Source organism: Porcisia hertigi, chromosome 34, assembly GCF_017918235.1.
Source record: "Porcisia hertigi strain C119 chromosome 34, whole genome shotgun sequence".
NCBI lineage: Eukaryota > Euglenozoa > Kinetoplastea > Trypanosomatida > Trypanosomatidae > Porcisia > Porcisia hertigi.
In genome coordinates this window covers 1,652,901-1,678,404 of record NC_090593.1, presented here as the reverse complement: position 1 = coordinate 1,678,404, position 25,504 = coordinate 1,652,901, and the positions used below count along the sequence as shown (strand labels likewise).

General features: G+C 54.8%; 12 protein-coding genes across 12 annotated transcripts; all 12 read right to left on the bottom strand.

Annotated features, from left to right (window-relative positions):
• Positions 1–877: 877 nt before the first annotated feature.
• On the bottom strand, positions 878–1,678 carry JKF63_01999 (uncharacterized protein; the record flags this gene model as incomplete). Its single annotated transcript, XM_067898042.1, has 1 exon — positions 878–1,678. The coding sequence occupies one exon, from the start codon at positions 1,676–1,678 to the stop codon at positions 878–880; it is 801 nt and encodes a 266-aa protein (XP_067754199.1).
• Positions 1,679–3,006: 1,328 nt separating this feature from the next.
• JKF63_01998 (uncharacterized protein) lies at positions 3,007–3,669 on the bottom strand (the record flags this gene model as incomplete). Its single annotated transcript, XM_067898041.1, has 1 exon — positions 3,007–3,669. One exon carries the CDS (start codon positions 3,667–3,669, stop codon positions 3,007–3,009), a length of 663 nt encoding a protein of 220 aa, XP_067754198.1.
• Positions 3,670–4,479: 810 nt separating this feature from the next.
• Positions 4,480–5,679, bottom strand: JKF63_01997 (uncharacterized protein; the record flags this gene model as incomplete). The annotated part of the gene is made up of 1 exon (XM_067898040.1): positions 4,480–5,679. One exon carries the CDS (start codon positions 5,677–5,679, stop codon positions 4,480–4,482), a length of 1,200 nt encoding a protein of 399 aa, XP_067754197.1.
• Positions 5,680–8,861: 3,182 nt separating this feature from the next.
• On the bottom strand, positions 8,862–9,722 carry JKF63_01996 (uncharacterized protein; the record flags this gene model as incomplete). The annotated part of the gene is made up of 1 exon (XM_067898039.1): positions 8,862–9,722. The coding sequence occupies one exon, from the start codon at positions 9,720–9,722 to the stop codon at positions 8,862–8,864; it is 861 nt and encodes a 286-aa protein (XP_067754196.1).
• Positions 9,723–11,396: 1,674 nt separating this feature from the next.
• Positions 11,397–12,446, bottom strand: JKF63_01995 (uncharacterized protein; the record flags this gene model as incomplete). Its single annotated transcript, XM_067898038.1, has 1 exon — positions 11,397–12,446. The coding sequence occupies one exon, from the start codon at positions 12,444–12,446 to the stop codon at positions 11,397–11,399; it is 1,050 nt and encodes a 349-aa protein (XP_067754195.1).
• Positions 12,447–13,463: 1,017 nt separating this feature from the next.
• On the bottom strand, positions 13,464–14,051 carry JKF63_01994 (uncharacterized protein; the record flags this gene model as incomplete). Its single annotated transcript, XM_067898037.1, has 1 exon — positions 13,464–14,051. The coding sequence occupies one exon, from the start codon at positions 14,049–14,051 to the stop codon at positions 13,464–13,466; it is 588 nt and encodes a 195-aa protein (XP_067754194.1).
• Positions 14,052–14,682: 631 nt separating this feature from the next.
• Positions 14,683–14,967, bottom strand: JKF63_01993 (uncharacterized protein; the record flags this gene model as incomplete). The annotated part of the gene is made up of 1 exon (XM_067898036.1): positions 14,683–14,967. The coding sequence occupies one exon, from the start codon at positions 14,965–14,967 to the stop codon at positions 14,683–14,685; it is 285 nt and encodes a 94-aa protein (XP_067754193.1).
• A 1,142-nt stretch (positions 14,968–16,109) lies between these two features.
• On the bottom strand, positions 16,110–17,894 carry JKF63_01992 (uncharacterized protein; the record flags this gene model as incomplete). The annotated part of the gene is made up of 1 exon (XM_067898035.1): positions 16,110–17,894. One exon carries the CDS (start codon positions 17,892–17,894, stop codon positions 16,110–16,112), a length of 1,785 nt encoding a protein of 594 aa, XP_067754192.1.
• Positions 17,895–18,612: 718 nt separating this feature from the next.
• JKF63_01991 (uncharacterized protein) lies at positions 18,613–19,842 on the bottom strand (the record flags this gene model as incomplete). Its single annotated transcript, XM_067898034.1, has 1 exon — positions 18,613–19,842. One exon carries the CDS (start codon positions 19,840–19,842, stop codon positions 18,613–18,615), a length of 1,230 nt encoding a protein of 409 aa, XP_067754191.1.
• A 747-nt stretch (positions 19,843–20,589) lies between these two features.
• JKF63_01990 (uncharacterized protein) lies at positions 20,590–20,886 on the bottom strand (the record flags this gene model as incomplete). Its single annotated transcript, XM_067898033.1, has 1 exon — positions 20,590–20,886. The coding sequence occupies one exon, from the start codon at positions 20,884–20,886 to the stop codon at positions 20,590–20,592; it is 297 nt and encodes a 98-aa protein (XP_067754190.1).
• Positions 20,887–21,750: 864 nt separating this feature from the next.
• JKF63_01989 (uncharacterized protein) lies at positions 21,751–22,362 on the bottom strand (the record flags this gene model as incomplete). Its single annotated transcript, XM_067898032.1, has 1 exon — positions 21,751–22,362. The coding sequence occupies one exon, from the start codon at positions 22,360–22,362 to the stop codon at positions 21,751–21,753; it is 612 nt and encodes a 203-aa protein (XP_067754189.1).
• A 1,016-nt stretch (positions 22,363–23,378) lies between these two features.
• Positions 23,379–24,962, bottom strand: JKF63_01988 (uncharacterized protein; the record flags this gene model as incomplete). The annotated part of the gene is made up of 1 exon (XM_067898031.1): positions 23,379–24,962. The coding sequence occupies one exon, from the start codon at positions 24,960–24,962 to the stop codon at positions 23,379–23,381; it is 1,584 nt and encodes a 527-aa protein (XP_067754188.1).
• Positions 24,963–25,504: the final 542 nt, after the last annotated feature.

The following is a 25,504-nucleotide window of genomic DNA, read 5'->3' as shown; positions in this document are numbered from 1 at the left end:
ACCGAAACGACAGGAGGACGTCAAATGAGAGTGAGGGCGGGAGAGCAGCTGAATAGAAGAGTGCGATGATAGGGACATATGTAGTGATTTGACGTCCCGATGGCAATAGCCCTGTGGAGATGAGCAAAAAGAGAGGGTGGATATGGTCAAAGAGGTCGACCAGGAGCGTTCATGATCACACACACACACACATGATCGAGCCCCCGGCGACGAAACTCACCCGCAGCCCAGGATCATACCAAAAAAGTGCAGAGTCACGGGGGTGTACGGAAGCCACGTCAGTCATCCCCTATAGCTTCAGCTTGGGAGTAAGAAGAGCGTACTGTGCAAGGATTCACGTGCCGGACGCACAGTCTCTGTTTTTTTTTTTCCGTTGTATGCATATGTGTATGTGTGCAAGCTTTTCGGTGTGGTCCCTTGACATGCTATAACGCCTGGCAAGGAGGCACACAAACCTGCTAAGTCACTCTAGGGTAAAGCCGACCTCGGCAATACTCTTCGGTTTCTTTTGAGGTTCGTGTGGAGACAGCAGCCGATTGCATCAAGCGGGTAATGTGTCCGCTGTACACCCCGAAGAGCACCATTTCACGCGCATCCGATGTGGTGCCTCTAGAGAACGGACTCCAGAGCTTCCGCCCGAGACGCCGCCGCGCAAGTCGCCGGAACGCAGTGCAAAAGGAGCGAATCCCATTGGTGCCTTTGATGCACGCGCACTCATGGTAGAACCCTCCCCCTCCCCCCGCTCGCTTGGGCGAGCACGCTAGTTTTGGGGGCTCGTTGTACAGAGTATCCGTCCATGACATGGAGATGCTGAGGCGGTGAAAGGAGATTCACTGTTGAGCGTACACGGAGTCTCGGCATTCAGCAAGAGAGCTTGTCAGCTCGAGACATCCAACAAATCGTACTGACGCCGAAAAATGAAGTTGTTGTGTGACAACTTGGGGTGCAGAGTATAGGAGAAAACGGCGGAAAGGGAGCCTCGAGTGCCCAACCGTCTGCGTCCCCGCACTGAGTCGAGTCCCATATGAGCAAGATAAATGTACCGGAGCCAAAGAAACGTGCAGTACACACCGCCAGTCACAGCTGCACCGCTGAGTACAATCAACACCAGAGTGCGCGAAGAACTGAGTACGGCGAGTGCGGCTTTTTTCAAGGCAGCTAAAGATGTCCATGAGGAACCCGCCTCGTGTCTGTAAGCGCGTATGGCGGTGGCCACGAAGATGATATTTTGCAGCCCCACCAGCGCACACAGCAGAGCAGCGAACATTAGAAATAAGATAAAGTAGCACATGTTGCTCTTTCCGACGCAGGCTCCCACAGCACCACAGTGGTGATCGAAGCCTTCGACTTCAACACCACATTTCTTGCAACGGCAACTGAGGTCGGTGGGAGCCTCTGTGAAGCCGGGATCGGCGACAAGAAGAAGAAAAAGAAACACCACTGCGCCAATGCAGAGAAAAAGCTCCGCAAGTACCTCCAAAAAGAGAGCGGTACCGCTGTGGGTGGAGGTGAAGGTCGGCGTCAGGATAACGCCTGAAAGATGAACCACCACCGCGGGAGGTATACATAGAAGCAGCGCGAGACCGCCCAAACAGTCCCTCGCGACGTTGAAACCGCAGATAGTGCGCCGAAACCCATCACTCCATTGCCAGTTGAGTGGCGAGGTATCAGCGTTCATACGAGCCAAAGTTCAGCTTGTCGTTTTGTGAATCACCGCCACGAGGGGGAGTGGGGGGGCGGGCAAGGGAGGAATGATATACTCCTGAAACCAAGGGGGAGGGGAAAGGGGAATCATGGTGGAGTACAGAAAGAGTTGAGCTCGTTTTGCGGAAAATGATGTGTGGACAAGGGCGTACAACAAAAGCCCCAGAGAGAGAAGGGGAGGGGGAGGGGGAGGGGTGGGTGGGGTGGGGCACTCCCCGGTAGTGTCACATGTTGAACAATACATCCAGCTGTACAAAGTAAAAGAAAACTCCACTGTGACGGTGAGCGCCTCCATGTGAACGCATGTGCCGATAGAGGAGACAGGTACAGCGTCTGCAAGGTCCACGCTGAACCACCCTTGATTATGCGCATTAGCAATCATAACGCACTGGGTCTGTACGCGCCAATGCGTGCTGACAGTACCTCAATGAATATGCGCTACAGATGCACACCGATGGCGAGTGCGTGGAATACAAAAAAATGTGATTCGGTCCGTGTGCTGATTTTTTTTTCCTCTGCTTACAGGTTAAACCGAGAAAAGCTTAACGTAACGACAGCCTCGATACCAGAAGATTCGCTTCTCCTTTTTTTTTAGTGCACCCTATATAAATGTAACGCGCAGATACAAATTAACATGTACTTATATGCGCATGTACACACACATATATATAAATATATATATATAAATATATGTGTATATATATATATCCACCCCAAACATATATATGTATTTATATATATATGTATATGTGAAAATATACGCCTTGCTTACACTAAGCCAAATTGTTATGTCAACCATCGACCTCAGCATCACATTAGCACTCCTCCAACAATAACAACAAAAAGGACAATGGACGCTCTTTTCGTGGCAACTACGTCATTGCACCTGGTGGTCGCAGCTTCTCCTTTCGCATCTCGCTCTCTCCAGTCACATGGCTCGGCGGCCGTCGCATTTGAGATGCACTCATTACTGGATTTTGCTCAGGGTGGCATACACTAAAACCAGAAGGTATAGACAGGCCAGGACAGACACACACACACACACACACACAGACACACAACCTTTTTCGTGAGACTCCGCCGGCCTTCTTGGACCGCCTGGATGCCTGCTTCTCAGCAATCTGACGTCGAAGAGGAATTCGGGTTGGGGGGGGGGGGGGGGGGAGGGGGTGACCTCTGTGCTTCTCCACGCATGTGTCTTTGCTACCTTGCCCTCATCAGCGGGGAAGAGACGATGATAAAAAAGTTGAGGTGGGGCACACCTTTACCACACCAGCCCGTCTCGGATGGTACGGGTGTTCTTTAATACCCGCGACCGCGACCGCGACCGCCAAAGCCGCGGCTTCCAGCGCCACCGTTGAAAGTACCACGCCCACCGCCGCCGAAACTCCCGCGACCCCCCCCACCACCACCACCGAAGCTGCCGCGACCGCCAAAGCCTCCCCGAGCACCCAAGCCACCACGCCCACCACGATCACCGCCGCGGCCACCACCACGACCCCCGCGACCTCCGCGACCCCGCGGTTTCGGCGGGTCGGTAAAGACACGGAGAGGTGTGAACTGGGTGGAGGAGATGTACACCTTATCGCCCTCGCTGAGCGACGCTGCTTGAACACCGGGAGACGGTTTTACTGAAAACATAACGTCAGTCGTATTGCCGAGAATCTCCTCGATTTTGCCGATCTTTGCTTTGTTTTCAGTGTACACAAAGGCGTTAAAGCGCGGTACCTGACCGTTGGTCGTGACCTGATAAACTAATTCACCCTCTGCGGCGTTCATGAAGGTGCCGACCTCCTCCATGTGCTCCGGTGGGTCAGGCTCCGACATGTAGCCGCCACGACCTCCGCCGCCACGGCCACCGCCGAAGCTGCCACCACCACGGCCGCCACGCGGGCCACCAAAGCCGCGGCCGCCGCCACCGCGATCACCTCCACGTCCGCCGAATCCGCCGAATCCCCGGGCCATAATTCTTCAATTCCAAGCGCAGCCGCTAGAGCTTATATTTGTGCGTGTGTGTGTGTGTGTGTGTATGTTTGTGTGCACGTGGAGGCAGTGCAAAGCAGCATTGCGTGCGAAACCAAAGGGAGTGGTGCGGAAAAAGAAAGGAAAGGAGTAGTAACGAAAGAAGGGTGGGTGAAGCTTACCTGGTACAAAGTAGGTGGAGGTGGTGGTCTCGCAGACTTGAAGGAAAAAAAAAACACCAAGAGCCTATTTGTCCTCTGCCTGCCTAGAGATGCGTTCTTGTCGTTGCTAATCAAGCGTCAAGGGCCTGAAAGCTGCATGAAGATGTAGATGGCAGTCTCCCCGCACAGACACGCACAGAGGCGGGTGCGCGTGGGCACGAAAGAGGGTGAGATAACCCGCCAGCATCGCCCTACTACTCCGTCCTTTTCTGAGGTACGAGATAAAAGACACTAGAGATGAGTGGCGAGCGAGAAGCACGCGCCTGTAGCAACTGCGTCGCGATATCTTCAAGAAAAAAGAGATCAGGGAAACTCATGTGCAGGGTCGCACTCCCTTTTCCCCCGGAAGCAAAAAAGCACAAAATAATCTAAATATTCCCAAGCGCTGGAAAAACAAGAAAAAAGAAAATCGACACTATCCGGTGAACGTCGGCGTCACACTGCGTTGAGGGGGCGAGGAGACGGGGAAAAAATCCCGACAGGGCCACTCGCGGTGTATGACCCGTGTGTGTGTGTGTGTGTTTGCGTCATAATACCAGACTGGCGATTGGAGTTGCTTTCCTTATGGGGGGAGACCTGCATCCCCCTTCCCTCAGACTCGGCGTCGTTGGCCACAGTAATAGCCAAAGAGAAAGGCGGTCCCAATAAGCAGCAACGTATTCCTGCGGTGGCGCAGCGTATAGAGTATAAAGAAGCGTGGGCGTTTGTCCGTGCCCTTACAGGCAGGGTCCTTCGTGTGGTGCTTTGCCGTACGCTCGAGAAAGGGACACATGCCTTTGCGTAGGCCTCCGCCATCCTCATCCAGCTCCCTCGGAGGTAGTGTTGTGTGGACTGCCTGCGACACGGACGGAGCCGCAGCGCCGCCGATCCGGTCTACATTGGTCGGGGGCTTTGGACGAATCGCCTGGCGCTCCTCCTCTAGAGTCGCCATGACTTCGACGAGCGCCTGCGCTTGGGCGGTGTCCAGGCCAACCTTTTCAACAAAAAACTCCACCGTAGCGGCGGCTAGCGTGAGGTAGTTCATTTCTGTGGGAGCACACAGCAACTTGATGGCGTTGGAAAAGAGAAGGTTAAGAGCCTTTGGCAGCGATGGCAGGGTTTCCTCTGCGTATCGTGTTGGTGTATGGCCCTCATCGTTGAATTCATCTGGACAAACACCGTTGAGCACTAGCAGCACAGCCACGTCGAGCTGGCTGTCAGGAAGCTTGTATTCGATACCGATAGCCTGCGCAAGTCGATGGTGTAGAGCGTAGTGTAGCAGGTTATCGTGTCGTGGATCGTTCAGCTCGATCGTCGCGTTGCTCTGAAGCAAACAGCGCGCCTCCTTGACCCGACCCAGGTTAACGGCGAACATCAGCGGGGTATGGCCGGCTGTGGTGGTGCAGTTGACGTTCACTTTTAGTTGCAAAAGTTTCCTAACCGCTGCAGTCTTCCCGCGAAAGGTTGCCACGTGCAGTGGGGTCCATCGGTCCGCGGCAGCGTGATTCAGGTCGGCACCGTGCCGTTCCAGCAGCTCCAGCACAGACACACAATCCACGATCGCTGCATAATGCGCGGCAGTGAAGCCTAAAGTGTCCCCGGGTTCCTGAGACTCGGCGTTCGCATTGACGCCGGCCTGAAGCAACACCTCCGCGGCCTCTGCGCATTTCCCGACCACTAAGGCATGAATGGGATACTGCCCATTCGGCAGAGGCTGGTTGCACAATGTCAAGAAAGACTTATCCTTGGCCGCCGCCTCGATCTCAGCCTTGCGGCCGCGGAACAGGATGCGCATGAGCTCTGCTGAGTGCATTTATTCATTACTGACGAACGATTAGCGGGGAAAAAAAAGAAGGGCTGACACGGGCTCTACTCACCTTGTGTGTCTCGAGGCGTTGATGGAGTGCACAGTAACGCTTGCCTCCCGACTATCGCAGTAGGGCAAAAGAAAAAAAAAACTATGTGATGTTCAGCAATAGAGAGGGTACCCGCTTGTGCAGATACGACTAGCCAGGGGGGGGGGGAATCGGTGGGACGTAAATCGTATGAGCCACCACCACGACCAGCAGTAAATACACCTACGCGTTCGTGTAATGTGAAGGAGTTCGTGAATGTACGAAGAGACGTCAGTAGACCCCCCACCGCCCCGAAAACAAAAAAGGTGCGTCTGCGGCAATGAAGAAAAGCCTGTAGAACGTGTACTCATGCGTCCGCCCCGCAGGTATGGTTCTCCTGCCATAGTAGAGGTGCCCAAATCCGGTTCTCTGTGTAACCTGTCACACTCCAATCTCCAGCTGGAAAACAAGAGTTCATAAGCGTTGCTGGAGCGACTATCTTTAGTTAGCTGAGCTGCGCCCCAAAGTTTTACCACCTTTTCAAAGCAGTCCTCCTTTCGCTGGTTGGCAACCAGTCGCCCTCTCACAACGTCTCAAGCTATTCAACGCTATGCAACCAGAACCGGCGGGGAGGGGGGGGGGGACGGTGCGGTGGAGGTGACGTCTCCGTCGCCATATAGACGGTGCAAAGGTGGTCCACCGTCTCCCGGCGCAGCGACGCAACGCCATGCCGGACCGGGTCGTAAACCGGGGTAGCGATCCATCGCTACCATGTACCCGTAATATGTACTTTGTTGTTACGAAAAGACGTTCGGCAGTTGCAGGAGAAAATGGGGCTACTTAGTCTCCCCCTCCCCCTTACAGCGTCGGCGGTGGTTCCACCACCCCCCAGACCAATACCCTCCACGGGAAGGCACCAACCATCAGCGAAAGTCGTACACAACGTCAGAAAAAAGAAAAAGCGGAGGAAAAGAAAAGCTAAAGTCAGCGGAGCACCGTACCCGTGCCTGCAGGCGACAGTCCGCATCGAGACGGGTGCATCGCCTCAGCAAATTAGCGAGTAGGATGCGAGTGCGCGGGTGGTCTTATTTCTCAAAGTCGATGTCACTGCGAAACCACCCTGAAGAGAGGAAAGGCAGAGCCTTTTAACGTGAGAATGCTCGGGGAGGCCAAATTTCGAGGACGCGCAACGGCCCACTTGATTTTTTGACTACTCTTTCAACATGCGATTACCCAGCAGGAAGTCGAGAGGTCAAAATCTATACAGCCGCACTTCACCAGCCTGTAGTCCATCACTGCTACCGATGCCAGATCGCTTGTGGAGAAACTTTTCCGTCATCGAGTACAGACTTGTGACTCGTTTTTTTTTGAGGAGGGGGGGGGGCGCTCTCCGTCATCTTGTCACATCCCGTGTGCGCGGTCAGTGCCGTGCGGGCCTCGGTGTAAGGGATGCACTGATCTAAGCAATCCGTTTTCATAGTCCCGCTCGAAGAGAGAGAAGGCGGCGTCTGTCACATTGACAATAAAGGGTAGCCGTGAAATAGAGTCGATACGTTCAGCGAAATCGGTCACCACCGTCAAATCACCCCCGTTCCCCCTCCCCTTCCCCTTCCACACACACACACACACACACAGACCTGAAGGTAAATGTCCCTTGTTGTGCGACTGAGACTTTCACCATCCGATCAATGCACAGAATACAGTACCGTGAAAAGGGAGGCATGCTTTGAGCACCAAGCAATCCTCGACGATCATGTAGGGTGTCCAACACAGCAGCGGGTCAGTCGCTCTCATAGAAACAACAGGCCAGGACGGGGATTCCGGGAGGAGTCTGACTTTGCACACCGCCCACAATTTAGGAGGAGGCCAACCCTTTCCACGTCGTCGCAGAGCGTAGCCTCGCTGGTAGCGAATTCCAAAGAAGGGACACATGCGGGTACGGGACTAAGCAGAAAAAAAAAGACCTGTTGCTTTCTTCATCTACTTGACACTCGTGTTTCTCGGTGCGAGGCAGCTGCAGCTTAAACAGTCGCAGAATTTTAAAAAGACTAGTTGTCCCAGCTCGCAGCTTCGCGCACACAGGCTTCCGGTGAGTTCGAGCAGGTCTCTGAAGCCAGTGACCAGCTTTGTGGTGGATGCGGCCGGGATCGGGACCGTCGTCGCTGTCGCCCCAGCGTCTTCGCCATTTTCACATTGTGTCTCGATTCAAAAAAAAAAACAATATATAGATATAAATATATCGAGGCTGAGCCAGAATGAGAGACACGGCTGGCAGCTCAGCGATGTCGGCGTTTGCGTGACAATACGCCCCACTACGCCATCTTTCACAATACCAACCTGTGAGGCGGACCTCAAAGTGCGGAGGCAAGCCCATAACATGACACCTCTATCCCTAATGACAAGGTTGACTCAGTTGTCCTCGGAGAGACTAGACTTCCAGCTATGCTGCTTCACCCTCAGAGCTAAAGCTGTACGCCGCTGGGCTGAAGTTTTTTTTTTTGCCCCACTGCACCTACGGCATTTATACCGCTATATAGTACCGCGGACACTTATGGCCCGGTGGCTGTCCACGCAAAGATATATGCCAAAAGTGAGTCGGGGGTGGTTCGCGAAACAAGAGAGAAGACCCCTCTGGAGAGACTCATATGCTAGTTGCTGAAGCTTGCCAAAGTACCGCGGACTGGCGTATGTGATGCAGCGACACTATAGAGCTGCTTGGTTGGGGGGGGGGGGGCAGAGCAGCTTCTTTGAGGTGGTCCTTGTGGTGCGACTGGGGCGTCGAGGGACTCCCACCGGCATTCGCTACTCTTGTCTCTCCCCTGTAAGCGCTGTAAACTCATCGCGATTCGATGACCTCTATGCGGAGAGATCTGAGAGAGCCCGTCGCAAGACATTCCCACACTCGGGCGAGAATGCTGCCATGACTTCACCGAGTTGAACAATAACTGGAGCAGGAGCCGCCTCTTCAATATGTTGACCAAAGTAGAATTCAACAATTAAGCAAAACAGAATTACGTCACCACTGCATGACGAGTTCTGTTCCTTTTTTCAACACCCTCCACCTTCCTCTCAATCATCGCAATGAAAAAAGGGGGGCAGTAAAAAATGTTCAGCGGGTGATATACATCGAACTCTCTTCTAGCCCCATTAGTGCAGCACGTTAGGATTGCGCAGCAGCGTCCTTGTCAACGAAGTCGGCAATTGCCGATGGCCACGGCAACGCAGAGACCTGGTCCCTGGAAAGCTGAGGGGCAGCAGAATCCATCGTGAAGAAGATACCGAGCTGCCGCCAGAGGTCACGGGAAACACCGCCCTTAAGGTTCACTGCTGCCCACGCTTTCCACTGGGCATAACGCTCCTTTCCATTGAAAAAAATATCCCAGCCTTTTATCGCCTTTCCCAGTGTCATGTGGCGGTCTTCCTCACCACGGACATAGTCGTAGAGGTAATTGTACATCAAGAGGAAGGAGCCCTCGTTCTCACGAACGTCCTTCACCCACTCACCAAGTTTCTGGCGTAGCTGTGTGATGGATTCGATGCATTTAGCATACACGAATTTCAGCCACTCAGGCCGCGCGATGCACCCCTGTTGCGTGGCACCTAACTTCCACACGAGCACCATGTACTCCAGGGACAACGGTGAGACACCGACTTCACTCAAAAGCTGTGCCAGCCCTTTGCCACCAATGCTGTCTGACTGCACGGATTTGTCTAGGGCGTGAAGGCGATCAAAAGCAGCCTCCATCTCACTTCGCGCACTCTTGGAGACGAACTGCATTGCAGCCCCCTTCCCGGTGGACGCAGCTGGGCGGGGGGCGGATTGCGTAATCGAGACCGACGCACGTTGCTCCTGTGGGAAGACCACGGAGGCCCTGGTACGGCTACCATTCTTCATTTTTCTTTGTGTCGCGTATGAATAGTTTGACAAAAGGCACAGGATGCACGGCTGCTGCCATGTAGTCCACGCCGAGAGTGTACAGGGGAAGTAGAGAGAGAATGAAACCCTGCAAAAGTAAAGCATCAGTGTCGTGTCAAGTGTTGCCTGCTCTATATTCGTGGCAATCCGTGACGAGGGCGTGCCTTTAATGCGGCCACCGGGGGTGACTGGAAGAATCTGCCCCCATCGCTGCATCCTTCGACAAACACTCTGCTCGGAGAAACGACTGCGGCTCAGCGGGGATCAAGAAGCCGATCCACGCAGGCGCGCGACTAGTAATGAATAAAGGTGCGTACGTAGTCACGCGCTGCACCAGTTCCCCCGCCCCTCCCCCGGCGCACGCAACGCGTGATCAACGACTGCCCTTCCACCGCGGGAGGTGAGAACACGAGAGAAAGAACTCGTTTGTTTGCTCGTATTGGAGGCTGGGCAGGATACATTACATCAAATGTGTGTGTGTGTGGTGTGGAGGGGGGGGGAGGGAAGGCAAACGAAGAAAACCGGACTGGTGAACGACCGCGGTTGCAAGCGATATTCATCAGCCCCCAACAACAACAAATAAACGAGCCCCCCCCCAAAAAAAAAAAGACCGTCAAGTGGAGCTGGAGGACTCGTGAGTGAAGAAGACAACGAGGGCGATAGAGACATATATCCACCCCTGATGAATACATGCTCCCTCCTCGCGGTGCCAGGGACCAGTACCTCCACGCGAGGGAAGCCAAACGCTGACGCCCACCTAGCGACACCTAATGGGTTGGGCACCACCATTCGTGGGTGAGGTAATGGTCTCGAGCGCCCCCCCCCTTGGCTGCAGAGGCCGAAAGCTAGTTGCTGCTCTCTGCAGGTGGTTTTTGTTGCTTCAGTGTGGAGATGTTGAGTCGAACCCTCGTTCTTTGACGGTGGCGCAGGCAAACGTCAACGGCTTCAGTAAGGCAAAACAGCTCGCACCACCTGGGGCTGACGCAGACCTTTATCTCCCCCAGGAGGTGATGATCTCACCAACGTTCGCCAAAACCTGGAAAGTGCCCGGATATGTGTCTTGTTCATATCTTAGTGCGCTCCAGGTTCTGCAGAAGCATTGCTGACCCCTTCGCCAGGATCGACCTCCGGTGGCAGACGACAGGGTTTTGTAGCTGTCCATTCTGTGGCGACTCCTTTTCCCTCTGAAAAAAAAAGCAGGGGAAACCACGTGACGTGGTGTGCCCTCGATCCCGATCGGTGCACGGACCAAGGGTATCACATCCTGTGCGCCGTTCTCTTCTTTCTTCTGGAGCGGCAAGCACGACTCTCGAGCCCATTGCAGGGCCCCGATGAATCTGTCAGTCACATGCTGGTGTGTCCTGTTCTCACTGAGTGTCGGCGACGCCTCGCCGTAACGCCAAAATTTGTTCAAGGGGGATGACTTCTGGCCTTTCCTGCACTCGAAGCAACTCATCCCATTTGTAGAGGCAGCCCTGGCCCTTGTCTCCTTGCGGTCCAAACGCGAGGGAAGAATAGCGGAAAAAAAAACATATATATAAACACACACAGGAATTACGATGCCATGCGTGGTGGCAAAGTGATAGAAAGTTTCCTCATCCCTTTCCCTGAGTTAAAAGAGGAACAGCCATCGCCACAACGACCACCGCGGTTTCTTATTTTCTTTTCTCTTACTTTGCTTGGGAATGGTGACGGTCGATGTCTGAGCCTCAAAACCATCTTAGTATGCACCACTTGAACGACACGTACCTCGGCGGGCTGGATACTGATGCAGCAAAATCACACAGTTGTCACCCGCCTTTTCTCGGCCAAGTAGCAGTGGTAAACGATGGGATCGTCCGCCTGCATCACACGTACCCATCGACAATGACGCATGCCTGTGGAGGCAGTGGCACTCAGACGAAGGTCTTGCCTGACGCCAGGTGTATAAACCCACCCCTGTTGATCGTCATCGCGGCAGTCGGGCTGCCACTCTGATATCCAGCGCCACGCATCCGAGCCCGGCAGACAGTACGCCTCGCGCGTCTGCACCATAGTTGGGCCGTGAGCAGAGAAGCTAAATACCCCGTCGTCGTCTTCAGAGGCAGCCGCCCACCGACGATCGGAGCGGCGGCTTTCGTTGTCATCACAATAGCAGAGAGTCGCACAGCGGACATCGCGCAACCCGAATGCGCTCAGCTCGGCCATGTTGCGCTCGTAGTAGACCTCAAGCAGCACCGCAGTCAGTTTGCCAACAGTGCATCCTCGGCAGTAGAGCGGCATGTGGAGCACTACCGGCTCTGCCAAAGTGACAGACGTTAGCGGGAAGATTCCAGACGCAACTACGATGGGCTTGTGCGCCTCGCCTGACCCTACACTTCCCAGCACAGAGAACTTTACTGTCTGCAGGCGGAGATACTCCGTGTTACTCACGGATAGGTAAAGGGTAGCGCATGCCGACGATGAGGTGACGAAGCCCCCGCTGGCATCAAAGGAGAGCTGTAGTGTCGCGCCCCTGATCGGGTGGGTTGAGGAGGGGGGGGCAACCGTGCGGCGTAGATCTTTACTCGGTCCAACAAAAGCTGCACGCACCGAGCCATCTCGCCAAATTAGCCGAGGAAAGACCACTGACAAAGAAAAAGGTCGGCGGAAATAAACGCGCTGGGGGAGGTGAGCGTAAAAAAAAATACGAAGGGACCATGTCGCGTTGGATAGTGCAGGGCTGTGCTCCGTCTCGCGCATATTTGACATGCGGTGTTCGGTGAGGATTTCCCTAATGAGCGCGTCATCGTAAGTGAAGTCGGCGCCGAAGTGAAAGGCACCGGAGACAACAAGATAATCGAACCGCATTGAAATGTCCACCGAGGGATCCGTGAAAGCAAAGCTCGACAACAATGCGCGAATGTACGCCGCCCAATTCTGCATGCAGTAATCGTCAGGCTTCGCCTTCACAGGGATGAACACGAGAGAAGACTCGTGAATCCCCCAGCGAGCACCCCGTGGCGGTAAAGTCACCGCGAGGCACACCTTCCCTACGCGGTGAGACAGACTCTAGCTGCTCCATTTTCGCCACTCGGACCAGTCCGAGGCGACTGCAAAACACCAGTAGGGCATTGTTGGTATGATGCTTTTTGGGCAACAGAGCTGTGATGACGAGTACAGAGTAAGCTGAGGTGACCCATAAAGGCGAGAAAGTAGTCCCCAAGCTCGCCACTTCCGAGCAGCGTCCCTGGGAAGAAGCCGCGAAGCACCGCCTTGTTGCCGTCCAGTGGGTTTCCCTCAAGCGACAACCAACCACACCACAAGTCTAACACCTCATAGGGCATGCGCGCCAGCGTCAATGTTACCTCGCCACTGACCGGGACGCTTTGTCTGCCAGACTGCTCTACGGTAGTGCCTTTCACGCAGAGGGCGGTGTCGCTCTCGCCGTCCAAGCAGGGGGGAGAGACACCACAGAACCGAATCGCGCCGAGCGAGCATGGCGAGCTCAAAAAAAACGCTGTCGGCGTAATTCAGAAGCAAACTCAAACGTGTAGGGGTGTGGGGCATCTGGAAAACGCAGTGTCAAGCGTCTTGAATTTCTTTGGTTCTTCTCCAAGTGGAGGGAGATTCGTGAAGGGGAGGTCGAAACATTTGGCACCGGTGAGAGGGGTCGAGGCTGCTGAAGAGGCCACAAAACATATCTATGCCCCAGATGCGCGACTTTTTTGTGCCCGATATGCCAAGACTCAGGAATCATCATAACGTGAAAGGACTGTCGAGGAAAGCGGTGGTTCGGCAGTGTGTGCGATGGAAGAACGAGTTTGGCGACGTGATCGGTGAGGCCGTAGATCTCTGGACTCTCCCTTGACTTGGTAAAGAAGTTTTTCAGTGCCACCTGGGATCTCGTTGGTGATACTGCATTGCACCTCCAATTATGCCGGCGCCGTTTTTTTTTGTTCGCCAAGTGGTGGTTGAGAAGAGCTGAGCGATGTCTTCGATTCCATAGTGCATGAATCTGGCTGCGAAGCAACACATTTTGAGGATGAGTTCGCCATCACCGTCGTCGGTGACAGCTTCCTGGCGGCCTGCAAATCCGTTGTCGGCACCAGTGTCGACTAAACTTCTTGCACTGCTGTCCTCGCCAACGACGCGTCCTGCCGTCACCTGAGCTAACTTCTTTGAAGAATCAACCACAGCGGTCTGTGGAGCAGACGGCCCACCACCAGCCATGTCAGGTACAAAGTCAAGATCACCGAGTCGTTCATCAGCTTCGCCGCCATCTGCCTCAAGATTGTTGGACAGCAGCTCGACATCGGAGTCCTCCGCGAAGACGTCCTCGAGGGCCGAGTCTGCGGGCTCTGCGAGCCCGAGCTCACCGCCAAAAATCAAGTCCTCGTCGGCGTTATCGGCAGGCGGATCTAGGAAACGGTCCTGATCAACGTCGCCCGGGGCGCAGATATTTGATTCCTTCATCCTGAGGCACTTTGACGAGCCCCGCCCCCCCCCCTGCGGTTAGCAAACCCAGTGCGGCTTCATCCTCACTTTCCTCCAGTGAGCTGCAGGCTGCTGCTGCTGCTGCTGTCACCTCTTTTTGGTGTGCCTTTCGGCCACGCTTCGCTCTTGCTCCAGTGCCGCCACCATCACCCGAATCTGCTGCACCTCGTTGATACGCCGCTCCTTATCTTTGTTGGAGCTGCGCGACATTTCAATCTCCTCGGCCTGCGCATTTAGACTTCGTTCGAGTTGACGCATGTACCCTCTCGGACTCCTCCATCAGCTGCTTGGTGCAGGCCAGCTTTCCCCCTAAAGAGGAGGTGAGCTCCTTTTGGAAAAGCCTCGCTCGCCTCGTGGTTCCCCTGCAACCGCACCAGCTCATTCATCGACGCATTCGCTAGTTGGCTCTTGGGGGCTAAAATCTCCTCCTGCAATGCCAAAACGAGTTCATTGCTGTTGGTCTCGTTCACAACTGCTCTGCTCACGACTTTTTTTTGACGCGCTCGGCATAACATAACGTGCTCACTGTCCCCTTGTGCTGGTGCGAGGAGGTGCTGATGGTGGCAAGCATTACAGTTTTTGAGTTTTCGCCGAGGCTGCCCTTGAGAATTCATGTCAGCGTTGAGTCTCGATAGGGAACGTAGCGGCCTTTGCCCAATCCCCCGGCTTCGGCGTGGGAATTGATCACATTGCCGAGACAAGTAAGAGATTTGTTAATGTTGGCGCTCTCCGCCAACAGTTTCCCAGTTGCCAGCGTCGTGGACGCCCGCTCGCTTCCGGCGAGGTTCACCAAGTTCAACCGCGATGTCTTCTGTGTGACTACCTCGCCCGTCTGCTGTTTCTGTGTGAGCGTGATGGCCACAACAGCGTGGGGGCAGCTAGTTGTCGCGTTCATGGCGGTGGAGACTGTGGTACGCACCTGGTTGCCGACATTCATCAAGTCTCTCGGCGAATGGGCCGTGGTTCAGATGCTCGCACACCCGCAGCTGCGTTCCGTCATCATCACTGATTGTGGGGCGTAGCAGGCATCGTACTCTCTCATTGTAGATCTCGTAATACGACACCTCCCCACATATACCTCCATGTTTTTTTTGTTGTTCTTGGCGCAGCGCGGGCGGACTTATCGAACAGACTCCGCGCCATCCGCGGAAGGAGCTTTGGCTCGTTGTTAGGGTGTATCCATCACGGAGTATGTTTTTTTTCCACTCCGTGTCTGTTCATAAGCAAAGATGCAGCCGTTGTCACCAGTCACGATGTGATCCAGCAACTCCGCCCAAATCGCGTTGTAGACGTACTCCCGTGACGCTTCATCGCTGATAGAGCCCTTCACGGTCTGTCCAGTGAGCCGCCGTGCACCGTCGTAGAGAAATTTTCGTCCTGGACCGTCACTGGACCCCCGCAGCTCTACTTCAATTGCCGTTCATTCCAATCGCTATCCCCGATTTTTCGTTCAACTCATTGTCGCTCAATGGACGACTCCGTACGGCGACTTTGACAGACATGGCTGACAGCCGCCGTGCGAATAAAACCGACCAGAAGAACGCGCACGCGTGGTTCCGCTTATCAACGGCGACGCTCTCGTATGCAAGTATGCGGTGGGCAACCTTTTTGTATCAGTGTGCGTCACTGGTGACATGAGCAAGGGCTGGAGGAGAGAGAGAGAGAGAGGAGATGGAGAGGTGCAGCCGTCGCTCCGCGAGCGAGACTCGCGGGAGGGCGACGTTGAAATGAGCGATTTGGGGTTCGCGTAGCCTCGTCATGCTCGAGCGGGAGGCTTAATGCTGCAAACAACGACGTTGGAGTTTTTATTTTTGGAGACACCTGCGCCTCAACGTAGGTGAGGAACAGATGGCATGAAGTGAGCACACGCCTTTGTTGCCGTGACTTGGCCACGTTTTTCTTTGGGTGGAGTGTAAAGGGGGAGGGGAGGGGAGGGGAGGGGTCACAGGAGACGCAAAACCGTTCAGTCGTGTACTGCAAAGTAGGCCATGGTTCGTCCCCGAAAATGGCGTGTGTGCTCTCCTCTGAATGGTAGTGTTACAGCAGCTGGCCAAGCACAAGGTTATCCTCCTCCTCGTTCGCTGACGCGGGAGAACTCTTTCCTTCGGTAGTGCCGCTGTCGCCGATTTCCGGAACGACGTCGATATGATTGCTGATCACAATGCGATCCACCAGAGCGCTCATCTCCAGCAGCGTCTCCTTCGTGAGCGTCCCCGCTGAGCTCTGAAATAACAGGAATTCTTGAATAATGGCCACAACGAGGCGCATAGGTTGGCGGGTAGCCTTGCGGTCCGCAGAGGTGCCACCCGAGGCCCTAGCCACGGCCGTCATGACGGGCACCCGCAACGTGGTTCTACCCTCCTCCTCGGCGACAGGTACTAAAGAGAGTGCGCCCAGTAAGAGCGCGTAGTAGCCACTGCGTACCAGCTGCTCGGTGCTGTTACACCGATGGCTCTCCATCATCGACTCCGCGAAGGACACCAAAGTGCTCTGCGAAGCAGCAAATGCCGAGGAAAGGTGCGCATCCGAAGACCCAGTGGCCTTCGATTCGTACTTCACCACATTGATGGCGCAGCAGAGTGCAAAGATTTCTGTCTCGTCGGGAGTGCAGGGCGCCTGTGGGCGCAAAAGAGAGAGGAGCGCGAATTGCGCAAACGCTGTCGCAGTGCCGGTACTAGTAAAGGCGTGCGGTAGGATATTCGTAATATTGGTCAGCACTTTGAGGACGGGTACTTGCACACGACTTACATCCAGCTGCGCTACGAGCGCAGAGACGAGCGCCAAAAGCCTGTGGCTCTGCCCGCGAAGCTCCTCCGTTGCCGTCAGAACCTCTAGAAGCGCCAGGGCACGCTCTTGCGTGTTTCGACAGATGAGCAGTTGACTGAGCTGCTCGAGCCCACCGGCTTGGGCAAAGAGAAGAGGCACAGAAACGTGTCGCTGAGCCGCCACGTGGGGATGACTGTTGTAGGCAAACATGAGAGTCAGTAGTGACCAAAGGGCCAGCGAGGCACTGCTTTTCGCATCAGAACCTCCAGAGCTCTCCACAGTACTGCCGCAGAGCTTTTCTACTTTCGCCTCAAGGTCGTCTTCCATAGCGTCGGGCGTGTTGGGTGACGGTTGGTGGACCGCGTCATTCTGCTTTGAGCGAACCGACCAATGAGATACAGTGCGGCGGCGAAGAACAGTTGGTGCTCCTTGTATGTCTTCGGGTTGCAAGGACTTGACGAGAAAATTGACCACGCACTCTTGGAATAATGCCTCCGCATTGACGTGGCCCATGAGACCGCAGAAGAGCTTGATAGCAATGCTACGTTCCTTTCCCATGGGGAATGTTGCCTGATGGAGGTTGCCCACAAAAATCGCCAGTCCCCCACCCACTCGTCGCAGTGCCATCATCACACGCGATATACCCAGACGATCAAACAAGCCAACAAGCTCGGCAAGCGAGCGCCGTGACGACGTCTCACCCACGGCTTTGGCGAGAAACAGCGCCATATCAGCCAATTCCTCGTCTTTGCGCCGCAGCAGGTCGAGTTCATCGCCGCCAACGCTGTCACCTGTCCTGTATAGCGAGGAGGGTGATGCAGAGCTGGAGCTGCGAGACGAAACACCAGCCGACGATTCCGGTGTCCGCTGGCGCTTCAGATTTGCAGAGCGCTTTACGTCAGGCCTTGTACCCTGTGGAGATGCGTACGCCTGAGTGGCGGACAAGGTGGTATCGGGACATCCCTCCCCATGAGATGGAGAGTGAATCGGGAGAGTGAGGAGCTCGTCGATACCGCCGACTACGCCAACTTTTGACCGCGGCGGCTTCGTCGTCATTTATTGTCGGTAGTCGTCGCCTACAGAGTCGTTGAGATTGCAAACCGGTGAAGTGCAGCAATGACTGTGCGTGTCACCGAAACGACGAAAAAAAAACAACAACCAAAGTCACACGACAGAATTTCTCGAGGAGTGGTGAAATGGCGTCGGAGGAGGAGGAGAAAACATTTGAGCTATACGCCAGGAAGTACCACACGGCAGTTCCTCTGAGTAGTGGAGTGCTATCGCACTTCACAGCAAGAAGGGACCCTTGCAAAGGGAAACAAGCGAGTTTCATACAATATAAAAACCGGTGAGAGCACTCAGATGCCCTCTTTGTCACCGATATGACGATTTCTGGGCGCAAAGCGCCACGCCGCTCACTCAAAGCGCCGGTGATTAGCAGTAGTATAGAAACGTGGAGACGGTGTTCAACTTCGAGGCGACGCTGTCTTCCTCACACTCGAGGGTGTGTGTGGGGGGGGAGGAGAAGGAGGAGGAGGGGGGAGGGGGGCAGCAGTGCCTCATAATGACATTTGGGATCCATGGGAGAGTATTTAAAAAGACGATTGTTCCGTAAAATGCACGAGGAGCATCATTCACACGTCTATGGGTGAACAGATTTTGTAGACGAGGGGCGTTGGTGACGGTGTGTGGGAGGCCGCCCAACAACAAAAGGTGAGACGGTGGTGCGCAATAGAGGGGAACGTCACCCTGTCCTCCTTGCTCCTCTATACAATCACTCCTTACGAAGTGTGTCGGCCACTGTACCACGCAGGATGGAGTCGTACAGACTATCCAGGTGCGCATCTGTAAGTGAAATGCCGTCGCCTTTCTTCGCACGCACTACCTTTCCTCCAGAGGAAACGATGATCGTCGCCGCTACACTCTTTGTCTTGGGAGACAAGGCAGCGATGTTGAAGGTGACGCCCTGGAGAAGTGGAGACGTGTCACTCCGATAAATGACCTTCTTCAGTGTGGCAGCGGTGTAGGTATGCTTGTCCGTCTTGAGACTTACAATGTGTTCACGCGGGTCGTCGAGCTCCGTTTTCTTGTCACGAAGGTACTCCACCGACACAACCGGAAGGCCCAGTGCCACCGCAATGATGAACTTTGGGGTGCGGACGGGGGGGGTGGCTACAATGAGGATATTCGCCTTGGTAACGTCATCCACGACGCGGCCTTTGACTTCACGCACACGCTTTGTGACGGCCGCCCGCTCATCGCTCTCCATTCCCGAGAGACACACAAGTGGCCGCGGTGCAAGCGCTGAGGCGGTATTCTTGGTATTTGCAGTGGGAGCAGACTTGGATTTCGGGCCCGAGGAGGAGGCTGCAGACTCTACTTTGGACCGCTTCAGGGGTAGCGAAGTTGGTGGCATAGCTGCTTCCTCATGACGTGTAGTTTTTCCGTTTGGACGTGGTTCGCCTGACGCCACAGGCTCCAGCGAGAGGCTCCGGCTCTCGTCAAGGTAAGGGACGTCGCTCCGGTGCGCAGTGGTGTGCTTTGACGAATACTTTACCGCGTTTCCCTTCGCCGAGGTGTCAGTGCGGTCTTTCACAGCACCCAGAGTATCTAGCTTGCTTGTGGGACGAGAAGGAGAGTCGAGGGATCGCGCTAGGTGTTCCAGCCTTGGCGAGGCCTCGTGGAGCGTCTCGAAGGTGCACTCCACATCCCCAAACAGAAGGCGGCAACCTGGTGAGAGTTGGTAGTACCGATTCGCTTCGAGTCGAGTGCCCGGTCCGGGGCGTATACTTATGAAAGTGCCGTTTGTACTGTTGCAATCGGTGACCCAGGCATCACCATTGGGGCCGACGTCCAGGATCGCCTGCATGCGACTAATTGCTGCCAGCGGTGACTCCAAGTTGATAAAAGAGACGCCCTCCACGGGGACGCTGCTGCGGCCAATAACGTTCTTCCCCGTTTGGAGAGGGTACGACCTCCCTTGTGCCACCAGGGCATACACCATTGCACTCCTTGCGCACGAGACGAAAGAGAACGCTGATGAGAGTGGGAACACAAGGCGAGAGCCCCCTCCCCTCCTCCCTACAAACAGACGAAGGTGCACTTGGTGTCCGGCGGTCTCCTATGACGCACACATCGGACAATGGAAAAAAGAAGAAAGAGGGAGACGGCGAAGCGTAGGAAGGTTAGCGATGGAGTGTTCATGGGTGCCGTCTCAGCGCCATGGCCACCCCCCAAGCCTTTTCTGCATGCCGTGTACCGTCTTCTGCTGACTCAAATGACACGTGGGAAAGAGAGGAGCTGCGAGGGAGAGGGGGAAAAAGCCTCGTTTGGGATCCCTGTTGCCTGCACCGTAGCACACACAAACAGACCAGTGGTTGCACAACCGACACTTTGGCCTCGCGTAGCTATACTCATTTATTGGGCGCGCATTTCGCCAAGGAGCCACTATGGGCATAAATATCCCCCTCCCCTCCCCTCCCTCCACCCCCGGGCGACGGGATGGGGGCTGCGAAAGACATCATACCGCCATGCAACGCTTCAAACCCCTCACTCTTCCGTGAAACAACGAAGCAAGTGCAAATTCACCGAAGCGGACGGAAACAACGCAATACAGGCAACATCACCGACATACACAACCACAACCACACACACACACACAAAAAAAAGGCTCATGATACTCACACAAACAATCCGCGCTCCAATGGGATGGGTGTTTTCAGAGACACCAGTGGTCAACAAGTTTGACACGTCAGACATCTGCCGCGCTAGTGGGGCGTTTGGCTACAACGCCGTACACAGCATCGCTGTCTTGAACGGTCGTCGCCACATACAAAACGTCTTCGAACTTCATAGTGACTCGCTTCATGAGCTCACCCTTGGCAAACAAACCGGAACATCGTTGTAGAATAGCGTACGCCAGCACCTGCTTCTCCTTGTTCTCAAAGTCACCGCTGTACTCGACAACCTGGCCGGAACCGGAGAGTACAACAAAGTGATTGATGCCTTGGCTGAGCAGTTGATCTTTCACAATCCAAAGTTGCGACATATCTGCGAGGAGGAGGAAAACGTCAATCAGTGGATGACACGCGCGACAGTAGACAAACGCTTCACACCGATACCGAACGCCACCGCAACAGCGCAGAGAAAGGTCGCTTCACCCACTGTACGGCTTGTAGCATGCGAAGCAGTATCGAAGACGCGAGAGATCCTGGTGAGAGGTGGGGAAAGGAGGCAGAAAGTGAGAGAGGCCGGCACAGTTGCCAGAGATGGTAGGTACGCACCAGGTGCAGATTCCTACTTGTACGCACCACGGCGCCTTGCTTTCCGGCGAAAGGTGGCGCGGGTCGTTGTGAAGGACAAGGCGCATCGCCGCGCTATAATGGGGGGGGGGGGGCAGAAGTAGTCCACCTTCTCCAGTCCTGCATTTTAGGCGAGTTGCTTACTTGTGTGGGATTCATCGGATAATCCTCCCCGGAAGTGACTACTGCCGAGGTAGATTTGGGGACAAAACACTCGTTGCTCAAAAGCAAACACAGCCCATGCCTCGAGACCCCTCTTGTACGCTGAGCGCCTGTTGGTGTGCCCCGTGCTACCGACTAAGGAGAACACTCCCACAAGTACAGCTATACTTTTTTGCTTTTTCCGTGAAAGAACAACACGGGAAAAAATCGCCCGGGAATATATATATAAACATATATATATATATATATATATTTTTTTTTTGGGGGGGGGTGAAAGTGTGATGCAAAAAAAAAGGCGGAGCGGGAAGAGGGGAATGGAAAGGGGGGGGGCATCCGCGCGACACCGGCGCGCCTTCTAGACGACCCCAGCGGTCCAATGAAACACTGACGCAAAGTATGGCACTGCACAGCGCAGCTGTTCAAACAACACTTGCGCTCATACAGTGTCCTCAAAAATGTTTCTTTGGCGTCTTGCGCATTTTCGGCTTTCCTTGAAAGTGAACATAGAGCTCCTCCTCAAAGCTCAGTTCCTCAAGAACCATCGGCTTGGGTCGATCGCGCCAGTGGGGCCCCATAAAATGCTGTCGGTCAGTCAGCTCCTTATGTTTCGCAATTGCATCGGGATCCATGTTGCCGTAGCCCCAATTTGACATAGGGACAAAGTCACGATTGCCCCGGCTGTGGTTGAATGCGTCTGGGCTTTGCCTCTCCTCTCGACGGCGAATTAACTTCTCGTGGTTTTCCATGGGGTTCACGACCCCCCAGTCGTACGATTCGCTCGCATTGGGCAGAAGGCGCTGGCGCGCCTTTGAGTGACACATGCGGCCGTAAGAAATTCTATCCAGGCAACTCGCCAGCTGGAGTTGTAAGGCGTGACCACCATCGCCACGGTGCTCGAGCCATTTTTCACGCACCTCTCGCAGGGTGTGCTCGCGGACTAGCTTGTTGCCCACGAGGTAGGCCAGGGCGAGGCATTCCTTGTAGAGAGCCAGCTTCGCCATGCGGTTGTGGATGTCCTTTCCCTTTGCCAGTGGAAGGGATTGGAGAACCTGCTTGCTCATTGCGTCGCGTGTGTGGCGTCCATACAGCCGCGGGGGCGTTGCTATGCCGAGACACCGCGCTACGGTGAAGTGAAAGCGAACACGAGGGCGATATTCTGCTGTAGGCTCATGCGCCGCAGCCCGTCTCTTGGGCACCAAGGCAGAGACATTGGAATAGTGAGCATGGAAGGGGGGAGGGGGGGGGGGGAACATGGACAGTAACTTCGTCGACTAGGCACAGAGAGAGCACTCAGTGTACTCAAACATTTCTTGTGAATGAGGTTGCGGTTGGGTGCTTTTGTCATAATGAGAAAAGGGGGATGGGCGGGGAACCCAGGCTCAAACGTGGCGTCGCTCATTCCCTGTTCCCGTTGATGTGATCCCAATGCTCACGAGTAAGACTATAGACAAACCCCCGGGATTCACTGAGGAAGAATAGGAGGTTATTTTTGCACCCAAACCTCGTGCACTCCGACGCGAACAGAGCACCACAGAAAGTAGGGGAAAAACCAACAACAAGAAAAAAGAGAGCGGCAACAACCATACAGGGTGTCGCACGTAGTATCTCACCGGTGGCAACCCTCTAACATATTACGACATACTTGCCCTCGTTACACCGATGAGGAAACAGAAAAGGTTCTATGGATATCCAACATAGACTAGTATGTGGATGTGCGTGCCCGTGCAACAGAAACGCTGCGGCATTTATGAATATAAACGAAAAAAAAATAGGCAGGACACAAGAGTGGTATACAAAGGGCAGCGCACCCGTCTGCCTTTTGCAAGGAGACAGGGCCCTTTGGTAGGGCTCGCGAACGTGGGAGGGGGGGGGGGGAACGTGCCGTGCTTGCGCGCACAACCGCTGCACGACTCACTGGTTCGCAAGGAAGTCTTTATATCCCGAGAGTTAGACCCAGGTTGAGAGGGGCGGAAACACGCTCTGGTGGGACTACGCAAACTTTCCCTGCGCAAGGCTGGTCATGGGAGCTGCACCAATTCAGAAGCACAGCTGGCCTACCAAACGTCTGCTTCATTTCTCACGCTGAAGAAAAGTTGAAGGAGAGAAGCGTCTTGGTTGGCGTCGCGCGTGTCTTCTCTGGCTTCTGCGCGTTCCCTGAAACAGTCTTTGGCGCTGCTGTCGGGCTTGGCCGTGACCCCGAGAGGGCGCCCGCTAGTTTCTTATTCGAAGTGCTCCCGGCAGCGTCGCCGGAGTTGCGGCGTATCAAGGCCGCGGTGCGCTGGCGATATTCCTCCTCAGTGATCACTTCCCCTGTAGAGTTGTGCTTGTAACAGGGAACATCACAGCAGACAAACTCGCCGTCTTCTATGCTTGTCTCCGTCTGCACCTCCCGCACGTAAGACTTCTGGAACTCCACGACAGCAGCACTGAAAAAAGAGAGGAGCTTCCCTTGTACTGTACGCGCATCAGGCGTCACGGCGGTTGGGTCGGGTTTCGCCGCGCCAAGCCCTTCCTTTGTAGAACGTGGAGTTGAGAGAGACAGGGTCGGTGCGGCTGGCCGGAAAGCGAGTGGTGGGGCGCCATCATACATGATGATCTCGTCGTTGAAGGCAGATACCTCCACCACATCAAGGATAGGTGCTTCTTGCTGAGCAACTGTCTCCGCCTGGCTCCCGCTGTCCTCTCTGTGGCTCAAGCAAGTCGCCGTGTCGTCGTCGTCGTCGTCGTCGTCAAGAAAGCTTTTAGGCGATAAAGCTGAAGCGCCCCCTGTGGCTGCATGGGTGTCGCAGCTCTTTTTCTTTGATGCCCGCGCCAGCTTCGCCAAACTCACCGTGTTTCCTGTTTTCGAGGCCGCCCTTGGCTTCGCTGATTGGCGCAGTGCCTTTGCCGGCGCCGCCTCGGTGCGGGGTCGTTTTGTGGCAGCAGCCTCCCTCATTTTGTCGAAAATTGTTGGCTTCGGCGACGACGTTGAGATGGCGATCGGTGTACTTGCAAACGACGGCGGCAGGGAGCGAGGCGACGCCTCTTCCTTTAGACATGCAGCAGTAGTGCATATTGGCGTGCTTCGGGGTGACTCTTTTTGCCCTGGTGGCGACGCTGTCTTTGGAACCTCGTGAGTGGCAATACTTGGTGGTGCCACCGCAGCCTCGCTTTCCTCCGTCTTTGAGCGCTTAGCCTCGGGTGGGGGATCAGTAGCGACGAGAGAGGCATTCGAAGACAAGAACGCCGCGGGAAGCGGCGTTGGCGCACACGTCCCGGCAGTGCGGCTTTCCATGACGGCCCTTGTCACCACTGGATACGCGCGCAGAGTTGCGCCTGCGCTGGGATGCAGCTGAACGGGAAGCGTCGATGCCGTCACATTCGAGGGGTACGTGAGCGACATGAGTGCATGCACAGGGGTATCCACGTTTACGGGATCTGCTCTGCGCATCACAAAAGCCGCACTGTTGCCCTTGGCCGCCTCCTCGACACAGCATGATAACAGTTGGTATATGTCCTCGTGAGCAGCAGCCAAACTGGTGAAGGTCATCTGGATGTTGTCATGAGACACACCCAACTGCACGGCCGCCTCCGTCACTGTCAAAAGTGGACGTGAGTTCAACAGAGAAGTCACTTTGGACTCCATGCTACAACTCTGCCCACCGCATGTGTCTGTGTCCATGGGTATAGATGTGCACTCGATTATCGGTGTTGGTGTGTATGTGTGGGCACCTCTGTACTGTACATAACTTCACAAGTGGCGTTTCAAAAGAGAGAGTGTGTGTGAAAAAAGAAGAAAGGGACCCCATAAAAGTATGTACACATTTGACCAAGACGACAGGCGCGCGGCTCGCAAAGCGCGAAGGCGCCGTTGTTGTTGTTGTTGTTTTTCCAAACTTCGATTCTCGAGTGCAAACAAACAAAAAAAGGCTGCGACTGAGAGGGTGAAACATGCGCAGAGACGGCCAGCTTGGGACCCCCCGCCCCTCCCCTGGGTGCGATTGCGTAGTTCATTGTGCGAGTGTGTGTTCTCTACGCTGAATGTGGAAAAAAAAAAGACACCACTCTTCCCCTCAGCGACGACAAGCGAACTATATGTATCTGTGTGTTTATATATATATTTTTATAGTTGTTTTTTTTTTACAGCTGCGTGAATACAAAAAGCAAAACAGCAGACAGGGGAGGGGGGAGGGAGAGAAAACCGGAAACGACCACACGACGGGG